This window comes from Brachionichthys hirsutus, unplaced genomic scaffold (genome assembly GCF_040956055.1).
Source record: "Brachionichthys hirsutus isolate HB-005 unplaced genomic scaffold, CSIRO-AGI_Bhir_v1 contig_225, whole genome shotgun sequence".
NCBI classification, from domain to species: Eukaryota; Metazoa; Chordata; class Actinopteri; order Lophiiformes; family Brachionichthyidae; genus Brachionichthys; species Brachionichthys hirsutus.
The window spans coordinates 24346-35223 of record NW_027180519.1 but is presented as its reverse complement, the minus strand read 5'-3'; the positions used below and the strand labels follow the sequence as shown (position 1 = coordinate 35223).

At 41.0% G+C, this 10878-nt stretch overlaps 1 protein-coding gene across 1 annotated transcript; it reads right to left on the bottom strand.

Moving 5' to 3' along the window:
• Positions 1–587: 587 nt before the first annotated feature.
• LOC137915803 (beta-1,3-N-acetylglucosaminyltransferase manic fringe-like) lies at positions 588–9652 on the bottom strand. Its single transcript, XM_068758923.1, has 8 exons — positions 9329–9652; positions 4962–5007; positions 4658–4760; positions 3709–3862; positions 3221–3306; positions 1770–1935; positions 1595–1680; positions 588–871 (listed from the first exon to the last, which is right to left on the bottom strand). Exons 1-8 carry the CDS (start codon positions 9650–9652, stop codon positions 820–822), a joined length of 1017 nt encoding a protein of 338 aa, XP_068615024.1. The 3' UTR covers positions 588–819.
• Between the last annotated feature and the right edge of the window lie 1226 nt (positions 9653–10878).

Sequence of the window (10878 nt, the reverse complement as noted above, 5' to 3'; positions counted from 1 at the left end):
GTTACAAAATTAACCTCAATAGAGATGCCAAATTTTCTGCCAAAATTATCAGCACAGTCACGGTCAACAGAACTGATCAAACACAGAGACAGATGGAGGGAAAACAAGGGGAACTAGAAAAGCACTCGGCGAGTCAGACCTTCGCCAAGCAGCTCATTCCCCTCCTAATTGGACTTACACCGTCCACATGGCGATCTGGGTCATCACCAAAAGGTTCTAAATTGTTCTTGGTGTCTTTATACACCAACCATGACAAGTAAAAGTGAATTAAAATTGATCTGTATTGAAATATTATTTACTGATTCCATTCCAGATCAGATCCAGATAAAAGTTGGTGGTAGGATAGAGCCCCCCCCCCCTTACATGACTGTGCCAACACCTTGTAAACAGACAAAATAAAACACAGTGCGGTCGTGAAGTCGAATAGTCGCATAGGTCAACGACTGTCTTACGTTATCGTCAGCATTAAAATGTTACAATACAACATGTAGAATTTCATATTCATTTACAGCAAATGTGACCAGCTGCAGTCCCACAGATAAAATCCTCCAAACAAGCCTTTTTTTAACGATGCATAAAGTCCTCATGTCATCCATGCAGCAGGAATGAACCTTTCACCGTTCAAAGTCAGGACATTAAAGACGTCCAATCTGATCCGTTGTAGCAACGGAGTTCCATTCTGACCTAGGCTTCATTCCTTCTTTCGGATTCGCCACTTCAAAGGGAAACACAAGTTTCCTCTGCACTCAGATATTCCGGGGAACAGCATCTAGTGGGAATACAGTGTCTCTCCCACTAGTGTGCTTTTTAATGAGGAGCTCAAGGACACCAGCTGGTGAGCGGATACAGGATGCAGTGAACAGTCCTAAACCTGCAGAAAACAGACACGATGAATACGGACTCTGAGACGTTTTTAATACAGTAAAGCCTTGTCTGGTCGTGATGTGTAGCATATTGTATTCTTCACACTTCATTCACCATATAAAACAAAGGTATTCGCTTATACCTTCGGACGAAACCTTTCCAGTTTGTAGAGCAGACAATGATGGCGAACTTTACCGGCACGTTTTTTTTTTAACTACAGCAGCAGTGAAAAAAATTAATGGTGATGAACAAACGTTTAGAAAATTGATATTAGGATTGCCTCGATGAAATGCACGAGTGATTTTGCCTCAAGTATTAAAAGATCCTTCGGACTGCGTACGACACAATGAGGCAAAATCAGCAAATCAACCTTCTTAATTTAAGGTAACAACCTTAAATGCGTGTTCAATTTTAGAACCTTATTGTTTTTCAGTTCAGTTAATTTTCATGAGGCATTTTTTGACCAAATAATTATTGGGACTCACTGAAAGAAATTGCCCATTGTGGCGCTTCCATTAGAAATCAATAAAGTACTTTGTCTATTGATTATTGGACCCACAGACTTACAGCATCCAAGACCAAGAGAATAATAAAAATGTTTCTTACAAGTAATTTATCGATGGGTTTTCATTTCCTAAGGTTCCTTTGTGCATTGATTTTTTTTATGGGCTGACAAAAAGATTCATTTCCTAACAGAATAAAAACGTGAGTGGTGATAAAAAGTTCGAACCTAGACGGATCTTCCTCCTGAGAGAAGCTCCCTTTCACCTCTATGCTGTTCATCTTGTTCTCAAACATCCCATAGCTGAGAGTCACCTGCAGAGAGAAAACACACACACACTGCAAGATACAATGCCATACATTTCAGTGTGTGTGTGTGTGTTTGTTCGTGTGTTGGCCGCTACTTGGTGTGGCATGCTTCTCTGGCTGATGAGCAGCAGGTTTTCCAGGTGGGAGTGGAATAAAGGACAGTGGACCATGGAGAGGCCAAGCTTCCTCTCCACAATGAAGCCCACTGTGCAGTCATCGGGGAGGCGGATCCTTGCAGACGTCTGCTCGAACCGAGAGCCACTGAGATTCATACAGGAACCCACGCACATGTTAATGAGATGCAGATTTACTTGCATAAATTACAGGTAACTGAAGACACACTTTATTCTATATTTTGACAGATGGAGTTAAGTTAGCGAACTAAATCGAAAGGCAGACACTTCACCAGTGAGACGTCTATCTACTGACTCCTAACAAAATATGTCCGCACTTGTTTTTGCTATTTTGCTTGTTTATTTTGTCTTCAGAATTCTCATTCTCGTCTCACGCAGTTTAAGTACATATTATATATAACAATGAGGACTTGCTACAAGCTGAACAAAAAAAGTAAAAATCAATAAATCAATAAACTGCACCACCACCCAGTGCTCTTATTGTGATGATTTGAGCCTTTTTAGAATTAATTTGAATTTGAACCAACTTTTATGGAACTGTTTTAGTTCTTGCTGGTTTGTTATGTTCATTCAAAAGAAGTTTCAGAGAGAGAAAGAACCTAGTCCAAAGTGAAAAAAGTATTTTATTTATTGAATGTTCAAGCAACGCCACAGAAGTGCTCTGTCTAAGAGTTAAATGTTGAAATATGATGATAAAATACAAAATAAGGGACATCCTGGATTAGTTTCTTCACTCTTCTTTATTTTTTTAAAAATGTATTATAGAAGTATCAGATCGGGACTCGGTATCGGTTCAAAATCAAATGACTCGGACTCGGGGGGCACAAAAACCTGACGGGAACATCCCTAGTTGAAACAGAGCATATAGGTGGCATAGCGGATAATTCTGTTGCCTCGCAGCAAGAATGTTCCAGGATTGATATCTTTCTGTGTTGAGTTTGCATGTAAAACAGGAAGTGAGTCATCATTTTTTCATCTTATGCTTTGGTTGAAGTTTTGCTGCTGGTTAAGTCAGAAAGAAAAACGACTGCCTTAAGAAATGTTTCAGAAAACTATCATCAGAGTTTTATACAAAGCATCAAACTTGCAAGAGGCGATCAAAATCACAAAATGCATTATGTGACATTTCGGCACACTTAAGTTATTGACAATTTGTTTTGCATTTTGCACTTCAGGATTGATGTTTAATGTCAGAAAGTGATAGTAAATTTGCAGGGACAGCAAGCAAAAATATTCTGCATTTAAAGGTCTAATAGGACAGAATCATGAAAACACTAAATCCTAATTTGAGTGAACATGCGTCTGCAAAAAGATGAAAGCAAAATAAGTCTCTTACTTAGACTGGATCTGAACATTTGGACTCTATAGAGATAAAGTAGTGACGCATCACACGTGCAGCAGTTCATAAATACCTTGCCCAGGGAGCCATCTTTTCTGCCAGCTGTCGACTCAGACAGAATCCTGCTCCTCCTGTAGCAAACCAGAACTGGACTTCCCTCTAAGGCCAAACACAAACACAAGGGAGAGGTCACACATATAATTCATCCAATCAGCATACCTGTCTAGTTGGCTGCATCGCTCTATTGGTATGCTAATGGAGTGCATATCTGCTAGTCCGTGCAGTTATGTGAAGTTTGCAGGCAAAATTAAATAATGTTTAATATTGAATCATATCGCTCTGCTGGATCTTTATTTATTTTTTCCAAAGGAGTGGCTTTGCATGTTGCCGCAGAGAAGGCGGGGCAGTAGTTCACATTTTTCAATGTTTTAAAACCCACATTTCTCTTTCTGCATATTCCAGTGTTGCCGAGCTCATCATTTTTCTGAACTCAGTACTTAGACCCAACCATAAATCTGAGAAGAGAAAGCATGGCATATGAAAAAGAATGTGGCATGATACCGTTGCGTTGCCGTCCAGCAGTTCGTGAGCAGTGATTGGCTTGTCCAGACTCGCTTTGCCCACATAGATGTCACTGGCTTCGGAGAAGGCAGCGAGCAAGAGGAGGAGAGCATCCGGGTTCAAGTAGTTGTCATCGTCCACATGACAAAACCACCTGAGGGCCCGCAGAGAGAAGAACGGAGCACAGATGAAGGCAGATTTGAACACTTCATTCCTTCTTGGCGTCTTTCATGTGCAGAATTACTAATTTGCTCTCAAAGACTAAAAGATTGCCTGGATACCAAGAGCATCAGCATTGACATTTTGTGTTACTAATGTACAAACAGTCTTTGTTGTTGGTGTGTATGAATGTGGTGGGTTTATGCAAGTCTCACAACATCTTATTCACATCCACACTTGCGCTGTCATTTCTCAAAAACGACTGCATTTATGTGGCACCTCTTGTAAATTTTAAACACACTCTAAGGGTCACACTCTTGACCATATTTTGTGGTCACAAAAAAAGACCGTATTCAGACTAAGGATATCTGTGTGTGTAACAAAAAAGGCATTTTAATTTAACTTTATATAAAAAAAAAAAAAAGTATCCACCACTGTGTTTTTAGCTCTTTACATGCTTCCTCTCAGCCAAATCAAATAGCATGATGTTTCATTTTGTTGCTGCTTCGTTGCAGATTTCCCCAGAGGCCATGTGACCAGAGAAGCCTCGATACTGCGATGGATACTTACAGAAAATGAATGAATTGTTATTCATCACAAAAGCTAGTGACGACAATAATCAATGCCGTTCAGGCGGTATTCCTAATCTGAAACTGTGTTTATTTGATGTAATCCTAGAAGATTATTTGCTTTTATTTCGCACCTCATTACCTCCTGCGGTACCCGTCCATCATGCCAGTGGTGATCATTAGAGTTTAAAGTGCGGCGTCGGCACCTTAATCTGTCTTACCTCTTTTCTGAGGCCATGAAGCCGTCGTACTCGGCAGACATCTTGCACGACAACGCCTGCTGGCTGTGATCTGACTGGCAGCTTGTTACCACCACGTTATGGCCTGGGCAGAGCGAGAGGGTATGTTTGAGTCATACAGCTGCATTTCCCCGTTTTTCAGTATCCATGTTTTTATAAGTATTCATTATTATGTGGCTGATTTTGTTCATCAATTTTCCGGCTAAATAACCAAAAACATGTTATGATTAGATTGTGTGTGTTTTACAATGACTGTACTTCAAAGTTACTCACGGTTGCTGCTTACCTTCTGAACGTAACTCCACATCCTCCACATCCGTGAAAATGAATGTCTGTAAAATAAAATAATAGACAATTAAAGGGATTAAACAAATGATCTTAAACACTGCAAGACAAACACACAGGATCAGTTTTGTTGAAATGAAATTGTTTGATTAGAATTTTGAATGAGAAAAAAAAAAGATTCTCATTAATTTTCTGTATTTAAATACAAAATTACTGTATATACAAAACATTTTTTTTTTATCATTGCACACAGATGAAGGGGAGAGCATGTGTGTGTGTGTGTGTTTGTGCATGATCAATCCCTTAGCTATAGGGTGATTTTACGGGAGCGAGCTTGACAAAGTGTGATTTCATATGCTGCTTTAAAGTAAAATGAATGCAATGATTGAGCTTAAGTCCATCCTTTTCCAGTAAACTCATAATGGCTCTTGCTCGTTTGTTGAAATGTCCATTTCCATCTCGTCTGTCACATTCCATATTCTGATTACACCCACTTACACTTACACTAAAGCATCAAAAGCACCACTACTGTTGGTGCTTTTGATGGCTTTTGATCAGCTTCATACCACACTGCCTGCCTGTGTCATTTATTTGCCCCTTGTCTGCAACAATCAGCCTGCCTGCTTGTTGTTGACCCCTCCCAGAAGAAGAGACCTTCAACTGCACACTATTTCACCTTATTCTATAAAATCCTGTTGAGCCCCCTTCCTTTGGTTCTGTCTTTTATTTCTGTAATTTGGGTCCAGACATTGATAAATTTAACAAAGGGAATGACTTTACAGTCAAACACAAAAGATGGAATTAAAAGCTGAAGGAAATAAAATATTTCAGTCTGGAGAAATAGGAAGAAAAGAAAATTCAATATAATAGTCATCAAGATATGCACAGGAATTAAGGTAATGATGGTCAAGACAAAACACATTTTAGCTAGGTGGAACAAGACTGGCCTCTGGCGGTGAACAGTGGTAAAGCAGTTTATATGCATTAAATGTATTTGTTTCAAATGATTTAATTTCAGATATATATGCTACAAATCAATTCGGAAAATATTATGAAAATGTAGCCTTTTCCTTTATTCGTCCTTTTTTCACTTGATATGCATACACACACACAAAGGGCCTGTAAACATGCAATCAGGGCAGAGAAAGGGCAAGACATACAGCAGCACCCAGGAAGCAACTTATCGGGTTTGATTCCTTGCTTAAGGGCACCTCGGCAGTGCTCAGTAAGTGAACTGTCACCTCAATTTCAAACAAACAATTTCACGCCACAAAAGACATACAAACATACATTTTTACGTCTATTCCTTGTAACCTCACTGTTCCCCCTGGGATCTTCTCATTTTCACACATAAACTCTGTTTTACTCCTGCTTACCTTCATTCCTCTGTTTTCTAGAGCAGACCTCCACTTCTCTAGATTCTCCTCTACCTGCTCCCTGCTCTCACTGCAGATCACAATGTCATCTGCAACCATCACATTCCAAGGAGCTTCCTGTCTCACCTCATCTGTTAGTCTATCCATCACCATGGCAAACAAAAAGGGGCTCAGAGCTGATCCTTGGTGTGCACCTCTGTTACTCCTACTGCATACTTCACTGCTGTCGTACAAATGTCATACATCGCCTGCACTGCCACCCATTTTTCTCCTGTTCTTCAACCAGCAGCATCACCTACGTTGCACGTATTAATTGCTTTAGTAATTTATTGTAATTTATGTAAGTTATTTATTGTCATTTTGCATCAGTGGTGTAATTTATTTTAGATTAATTGTTAGTTTGCACTGGCGGTGTAAAATCATTTTATTTTTGTTTTTCTAATGTTACGTTGCATCAATTGTGTAATTTAATATTGGTTTTATTTTTATTTGTATTGTTAATTGTGGATGATTTATGTACGAAGGACTTTCAACGGAAACAAGCCCGCAAGGGCTTTTTTGAAATGCTCCTCTTAGACAGGATGTTTGACGTTATTTGTACTGTAATACATGCTACTGTGTGACTGTACTTGTACTCTAACATTCTATCTAATAAATATATTCATCATCATCATCATCCTCTGGGTTATCAGCGCTGCTGGCGGTCGTTGTTAACCCGGCCCTCGACTGGTTCGGTATGACTTTCTCATTTACATTGATTTGCATGTGTAATTTGGGAGCGGCTGTGGCTCAGTTGACAGAGTGGGTCAAATCCCAGCTCCGACTGTCCGCATGTTGAAGTGTCCTTGGGCAAGACACTGAACCCCAAATTGCACCCACTGGAGTGTGAATGTGTGTGTGAATGGGTGAATTCACCCATTCGCACCGCAAGGATGGAAAAAGCACTATATAAGTGCAGTCCATTCATTTGGCAAATATTTACACCAGATACCATTCCCATGGTATGATGCATTATTGGGCTTGTGACCGGTACAAGGTAGAAACTGACAATGCTACGTTAGCTCCTCCTTACCACACTACCCGTGCTACCCATAAGGCTGCATTTCATGTGTAAAACAAGGCATACGGCATTCCCTGATATGCTGGGGACGTCCCTGCTACGGGGCTGAGCCTACGACCAGGGGAATAGTGGCGCCCCTCTTTGTCATAGCCCAACGAAAATACAATTAAATGTCCCATGCTCAATCAACTTCAAACTTCAGACAAGTTGCTGTTGGCGGTGATCCTGCTTGAAATGAATTCTCAAGCTCAAAATAAATACAGTTCTGTGATGTGTGTGAGTGTTTTAGGGTGTATGTGTGTGTGTGTGCATGTATAGGCGGAAGTAACATGACGTTCATTCTGTTCTGCAGGCCGCCTTTCTGCTTCCTGTTTTAGAACCAGCTTCTTTTTTTAGTATTGTTAACAGAGTCATTTCACAGTGGCTGCTTCCCCTCAACCTAGACAACCTGCCTACACAGCTTCCTGTGTGTGTGTGTGTGTGTGTGTGTGTGTCCCTAAGTCTGAGTCTTTCTCAACTGTGAGACTGAAAATGAGAAACTCCTCAACATCATTGCTCGTCTGTTTCACTTCTTTAAAAGAGAAGTTACATCTGCATAATCCACAAGAGTCCTTAGAAAAAAGGCTTACCAAATAGAAAAAGTCATCATTCAGATAATTGTGAACGTTTCCACTGATCCTCGCTGAATGAGCTGCCAAATCTCTACATGTAGTCTGCTTCTGAAGATCAACTTTGCCATCCCAGTTGAGCAAACCAAGCCTGCACACATTTGAGAAGTGAAACGCAAAGAGGGTTGTGTGTTTCGACAAATGACTTTAATCTGGAGCCGCCAAATCCTCACGGAGACGACAAAAAGAAATGGTAGCTGGTCGTGTGTGTGTTTGTCTTCGCATGGGAGAGAGAGAAAGAGAGAGACAGAGACAGAGAGAGCACCTGTCAGACAGCAAAATGTTACTTAAACCAGATACCCAAATGGCCGGAAGTGACTGGTACCGCCTCATATCAGCGGTCCAAACACGAAACCTTTTTACACGGGAATCTGGAATCAGCAGATCAAATGCCTTAAGCCATTACTTGTTATTAATTATTTAACTAAACTAATCAACAAGAAAACCATTGTCACAAAAACGTGTGTGTGTGTGTGTGTGTGTGTGTGTTCGGGGTTGCCATAGCAGAGCTCCAGCCTCCTCATCACCTGCATGCCCTCCCTCTGCATCCATAAACCTCCCCACCGGTCTTTCCTTTTCTCCTCTTGACAGGCAGATCCCTTCTCAGCATCCTTTCCCATTCGTGGCTGTTGTCTCTCCATCATCCCTCTCACTTTCCCACCTGTTGCAGCTTTACCTAAAGCCAGGCTAAACCCTTCAAGGGTGAAGACTTTTAAAGACTGAAACAGGATTTAAATTCCTTCTCCTTCACGGCCAGGCGCCAACATACAGTATTTTATGGAGTTCTTCCGAATTAAGAAGCAAATCAGACAAAGTTGTGCTTTTATGAGTCCAAAATTAAATAAGGCTCCAAAAAGCAATTGCCGTCCGTTTGCGATGTTTCTCTGAGAATGTTGGAACTCAAACCGCTTCCATCTGTATGTTTTTAAACGACATCGGCTGAAAATCGCACGGAAACTTAACTTTAATGTGCCAAATCAATCGCCCACCTCAAAACAGGAAGTGACTGCTCAATCACAACTGGTCTTCTCCCATGTCTGCTTTTTGATGAAATAAATAAGTGACACAAATGACTGTAAAACGACCTCAAGGGTTGTGTGTTTGAGACGGCGTGGCAGACGCCATAATCGGTGTATTTTAAATACTGCATAACTGAAGTAATAAATTCCCTCTACATCTTCTACATCTCGAGCTGTACCCTGTTTTAAATGACAGTATAATGGTTATTTTGGGTTGGGGAGGGGGGAGTGGCCAAAAGACTCACGTGCGCCTTGGTTCTGGAGATCCACGTGTCCAAAAGGAGCTGAAGTCGCGTCCCGTGGAACCTGCCGGTGGTCTTTACCGCTATGAAGATGTCTTCCAGCGCCAGTTTGGCCTGGGTGCCCTGCGCACCTTCAGAGGTCGGGCGGACCTTGGCGGGGCTCGGTGCGCCTCTGGACTTGGACAGAAACAGCTGGATCTGTGACGGACGGTGCGTAATGCTGCGTTTGCGGAGCCTCCCGGCGCGCAGTTGGAAGTCCACGTAGAGAACGATGAAGAAGGTGAAAAGCAACACAGGCAACCTCCGGAATATGAATGTCTTATACATGGTAGCAGAAGTGGCCCCGTGTTCCATCACACACTAACGCATTGGTCCCATCACACCAAAGACGCGCGTTAACGTGTTCTCTTGTCCATCCATCGTCGCTGGGACTTCCTTCTGTCTCACGTTCCTTGATTTTCAACTCGTAATTTCAATAATAACTTGCTTTTCATCTAAATAATGTAATAATCCCAGAATAATCCCGGTCGCGTTTTATAGTTACACCTGTTTTCTCCATTTGGCAATATGACAAAAAAATAAATAAATACAAATAATCGTTTCCAAGTAAAAGTTTCCGTCACTCGGTTTAATTGTCGTCCAGCGTCAGGCTACACGGAATCACACGAACTTCCTTCCTTACCTTTCAGAATAAATCACAGTCGTGACATTTTCTTTTTAAATATTTGGCACTACTGTACTGTTGGAGTATATGATTTACTTTTTGCTTCTTAGACTGCTTGTTTCTGTAGCAGGGAATTCTTTATTTTTTGACAGGTTTATGAATGAACACATATTAATGTTTCTTAATTCCTAAAGCGACCTGCTTCTATTACCATATTGGTATATGAGACATTTGGACACATCTGTTGGTATTGCTTAGGCAGGAAGCCCAATCTGACCAGGCAGGAGTCACAGTAGTGCAAACAACAAAAACAAACAAACAATATAAATCAATACTTGATGTTTTTGTAAATCTACAACAATTGTGTCCATGTTGTCTTGCTCCAAAATATGAATCAATCATATTTGCATCATCTGTAATTGAACTGTTTGACTCTGTCTATGCTGGAGACTAGACGTCACTCAATAGGTTGGCTTAGTAACGTTTCTACCTCAGACCCTTTCATCTCCCGATGCTCGGTTCCTCCCACTATGAACATCTGTGGTGAAGAACCTTGAGTTTTAGCCTGAACCACTGCTGTATACTGGTGGCTCAATTCAATTCAACTCATTTTTATTTCTATAGTGCCAGATCATATAGTTGCCAGTTCTCTTTGAGACAGAAAAGAGGGACGCTGTCCTGCATCATCCTTTTACTGTTTTGACCAAACACTGTCACAGATAAGTGTCTGGGAACTGCATGAACTTGTGTAAAAAAGAGGTCAATATGGGACCTTTAAATACGCTTCTGAATTGTTGCAGAAATGGAATCCCAACAGAAGACAACACACAAAACGGTGAGAGGATTTGTGACAGATTTGCGATGAAATGATAGAAGGAAACGGCTACAA

Coding starts and splice junctions, on each gene's coding strand:
- LOC137915803 (XM_068758923.1), bottom strand. CDS start 9,652: ATGTATAAGACATTCATATTCCGGAGGTTGCCTGTGTTGCTTTTCACC. Junction 3,863..4,657: donor TTCATGGCCTCAGAAAAGAG/GTAAGACAGATT, acceptor GCGGGCCCTCAG/GTGGTTTTGTCATGTGGACG. Junction 872..1,594: donor CAGGAGGAAGATCCGTCTAG/GTTCGAACTTTT, acceptor TGTTTTCTGCAG/GTTTAGGACTGTTCACTGCA.